At 39.3% G+C, this 3,744-nt stretch overlaps 1 protein-coding gene across 6 annotated transcripts in view; it reads right to left on the bottom strand.

The window, feature by feature from the left end:
- The window catches only part of LOC111872578 (zinc finger protein 239), a 46,174-nt gene that overhangs the window by 9,057 nt on the left and 33,373 nt on the right, over positions 1-3,744 (bottom strand). For 5 of the 6 annotated variants that reach the window (XM_033754752.1, XM_023866634.2, XM_033754753.1 and 2 more), the window contains one exon: positions 1,785-2,959. In XM_033754752.1, the coding sequence (XP_033610643.1) occupies positions 2,104-2,959 (856 nt within the window). In that variant the 3' untranslated portion in view covers positions 1,785-2,103. Of the gene's footprint in view, positions 1-1,784; positions 2,960-3,744 lie in introns of those variants that run through there. The other variant, XM_033754754.1, reaches the window with a different exon arrangement.

Below are 3,744 nucleotides of genomic sequence, written 5' to 3'. Positions count from 1 at the left end.
AATGATACTAAAAAGTTTAAATCAGAGTTAAAGAATTATCTACATGCTCATTCCTTCTACTCTTTAGATGACTACTTCAACGTAAATAGAGAATGATGTAAAATTAAGTTATATTAATTTTTAAGCTAAAATTGCCTGTACTTATGTATGTAACCTTTTGACTTGTTCTGTATCCAAAGGTACTAACCTGCTTAGGATTTATAGAATGTAAATAAATTCATTTCAATTCAATATATCCCTTCAAACATCCTCTCTGTGAAAACTGTTTTTGACCACGATTCACATTTAATTTTTTGTTCCACTGAATTCTTCCTACTATTTCTGAAGGTATTCTGAAGCTGAATACCTCCATCCTCGCCACCAAGACCCGCTATATGGATCGCATCATTAGGGAGGCAATTGAGATTGAACTGCATCCAGGAAATATGAACAGAGAGGGGGGGTTTTGTCTCAGCAAGTCTTGGAAACCTCTCATCTGTTCTCTTAAAAACCCCCACCGGGATATGACGCCAGATCCAGAAGGCCATACAGGCCATGACCAACCAACATAACAACTCCCCCCCCCCTCAGCTTACGGGTTAGTGCCCAGCCTTTAACCTTGCCTTTCTCTCTCCCAACACAAAAACCATGCTTGGCCCAGCTCCCTTCCCCTACCCCTCCCTCACTACTGGTTTCACTTGTATACTTGCCCTTCCCCCCTTCCTTTTCTGCTCTCACATAGCTGTGTATATTTCCAACACAGTCTGCTTTTACTGGTTCTCACGGTCTCTTCGCTTGCAGATTTCTTATATTTTTTCTTCTACCCTGAAGATGGAGACGATACGTTCCTCCGAAACGTCGTTTAACACCACATATACACGGTGCCAAATCCCAGAAGACTGCTTTCTTCATAGTCACCGCCATGAAAGCCTCAAATCTTACATATGACTAAACTTGATGTAAAGCGAGGTCCATCAAAATAACTAAATGTATATAAGCTGCATCCTATGTCAAAAGTTTGACCAAGAAGGATTCACAAAATTGAACTGAACACATTCAAACACATACTAATCTTCTGTATCTGCATTGAGGTTGCTGAGTACAGCAATTACTCCAGAAACATATGAGAGATCCTTCTTTTGGGGGTAACTGCAGTCCTCTAATAATGCAATTACATCAAACGGTGTCATTCTGTGCTCATGTTCCTGTACAGAATTAAGAGTGACTCACTTCTGCATTTTAAGGACTGCAAGCTCAATAGTGCATCCTCCTCCATTTTCTTACACAATTGTGTGACTTTGGTACCAATGTCCAAATCAGGTTCCACTTTAATTCCAGTGGTCTGTGAAATATTATTACTGATACCAACTATTCAAATGGCCTATAAATATATAATCGGTGACGACACATTATGCTCATTTTCTTCTGGTTTACACAACCCAACTTATTTAGATGATAAATTTTATTTTTATATTCACTGTAGAAACTATTAGCAATAAAATCATCTTGGCTTACCTGCAATCCTTCAGTTTTAACAGACATAGCTAGTTCTTCCTGATAGTCCGAACAAATTTTGTTTTACCGCTCGTTGACTACACCAACGTCCTCTGGTCACAATAAACTATTAATGACATGCCTACATTCTGTTCATCACACAAGNCGCGACTGCATCCGTTCTGCGGTGGTATGACTCACGGCAAATTGCAGCCGCGGCGCGCACTTGATTGTACGCACTGTACAAATGGAAGACTGCAGACACATAGTATATTACTATGAATTAACAGAGTCAAGTAACAGAGTACATATACAATAAAATAGGATTAGGCATATGGATGTCATTTTATTTAACACATTCATTGTGGCAAGCAGAATAAAATATTACACTCAGCACAATTCAATAAAATAAATATAAAACACATAAGAAATAATTAAAATGGCAATAAAATCTTTCTTCTTAGGTAAGTCTGAAATCAGAATGAGCCAGAATCATTCACTCCCTTGTATTCTACACATATATGCATCAATACTTAAAATTCTAAAGGCTTGTGTGGAGCATCTATGATTCACAAGTTCTAAGTGAACTGCAAGCATTACATTCCATGTAGCAGATTTAATGGTTTCTCATCAGCATGGAAGACAGCCTCTATGTGATGTAAATCTCTTAGAACATGCATCAGACTCTGGTGTGTATCCCAATATGAGTAAGAAGATTCCTTTTTGCTCGGAAACTTCTAGAACAAATTTCACACTTATATCAACACTCTTCTGAATGAGTCTGATAATGAACCAGAAGAACCCCTTTACGTGAAAAACGTTTAGGGCAAACCTGACATCTGTAGATCTTCTCTCCAGTATGCTTACTAATGTGAGCAACAAGGTCCTCACGCCTCCCAAAACATTTACTGCACAATTCACATTTGAAAGGTGTTCCTGTATCATGAGTTCGCATGTGGACTCTAAGAGATCCACGAAGACTAAAAGTTTTACTACATATTGCACACACTTGAATGGCTTTTCACCGACATGTGAACGAGAATGACCCAAGAGTTCTTCATGTGTCATGAAGCCTTTACTGCAGATGTTACATATAAATGGTCTATCTCCAGTATGTATTCGTGTATGAACTATGAGATGACTTGATTGTGTAAAACTTCTTCCGCATTCTTCACATTTATAAGGTCTGTTTCCACTGTGAGTACGGGAATGAATTAAAAGATTTGAATTCCGGTTAAAGCCTTTGGAACACACTTCACACTTGTAAGGCTTATCTCCATTCTGTATGCGTGCATGTGCAACAAGATTATTCCGTCGTGTAAAACTTTTACTGCAAAGGTCACATCTGAATGGTTTCTTACCTTTGTGAGTTTGAGTGTGTGACTTGAGAAGGCCAAGTAGTAAGAAACTCTTATTACACACTTCACAATTGTATGTCCCATCACTTGCAACAAAATTATCTTGCTGGACAAGGAACTCCTTGAGCCTGCAAAACAAAACTTGACACTAAAGGATGTATATACATCAGGGAATAAGCTGCTGCCTTTGTGTATTATTACCAGCATCAGTTTTACTCTTCAGACAAGATTTTCAAATTCAAGGAACTCGTGTCATAACCAAAAATATATTCTGCATAAAATATATAAGAATTTAAGAGTGCCATAATGCATCCTGAAGGTGTGGTGGACTACTACCAAATTCAAGAACCTAAATCACGGCTCAACAGCTCAACTGATTTGGATGAAATGTTGCTGCAGAACTGCAGTGAATTTGATTTGTTTCATTTCGGTCCGTCACACTGTAACTGTTCTTTTACTCGGCCTTACTTCGGGCTCCACTTTGTAATTGTTTCTTGGGGTCGGTTCAAGGTTAGTTGTCTTACCTTTCACTAATCACTTGACCTGCACCACTATAGATGTCAGTCACTGATGATGCGGGAGTCCGGCTGCGATTACGGGTCCGATTCCTAGGTAGTTTCTCAGGGGCTTTAGGATGGATGAAGGGTGGGGGTGAATCGCTAGTCTCCTGGACAGTGGGATTAGTGGGTAAAGATGGGTAGAGCTGGATTCTTTCTCAGGGCTTACGGGCCTCAGGTCGAAGGGGAAGGCCGTTGGGATCCAGCTTAGACACACTTTATAGGGGTTGTGAAGACACTTAGTGATCACAAAGATACACAACACTTAATGTACATGTAATGTAAGAGTAAACACTGAATTTATTAACTATCAATTACACAACACCTTCTGGGCTGCTCTTATTCCGACAGTACAG

Source organism: Cryptotermes secundus, unplaced genomic scaffold (genome assembly GCF_002891405.2).
Source record: "Cryptotermes secundus unplaced genomic scaffold, Csec_1.0 scaffold1276, whole genome shotgun sequence".
Lineage (NCBI taxonomy): Eukaryota > Metazoa > Arthropoda > Insecta > Blattodea > Kalotermitidae > Cryptotermes > Cryptotermes secundus.
This window is presented reverse-complemented; position numbering and strand designations above follow the sequence as displayed.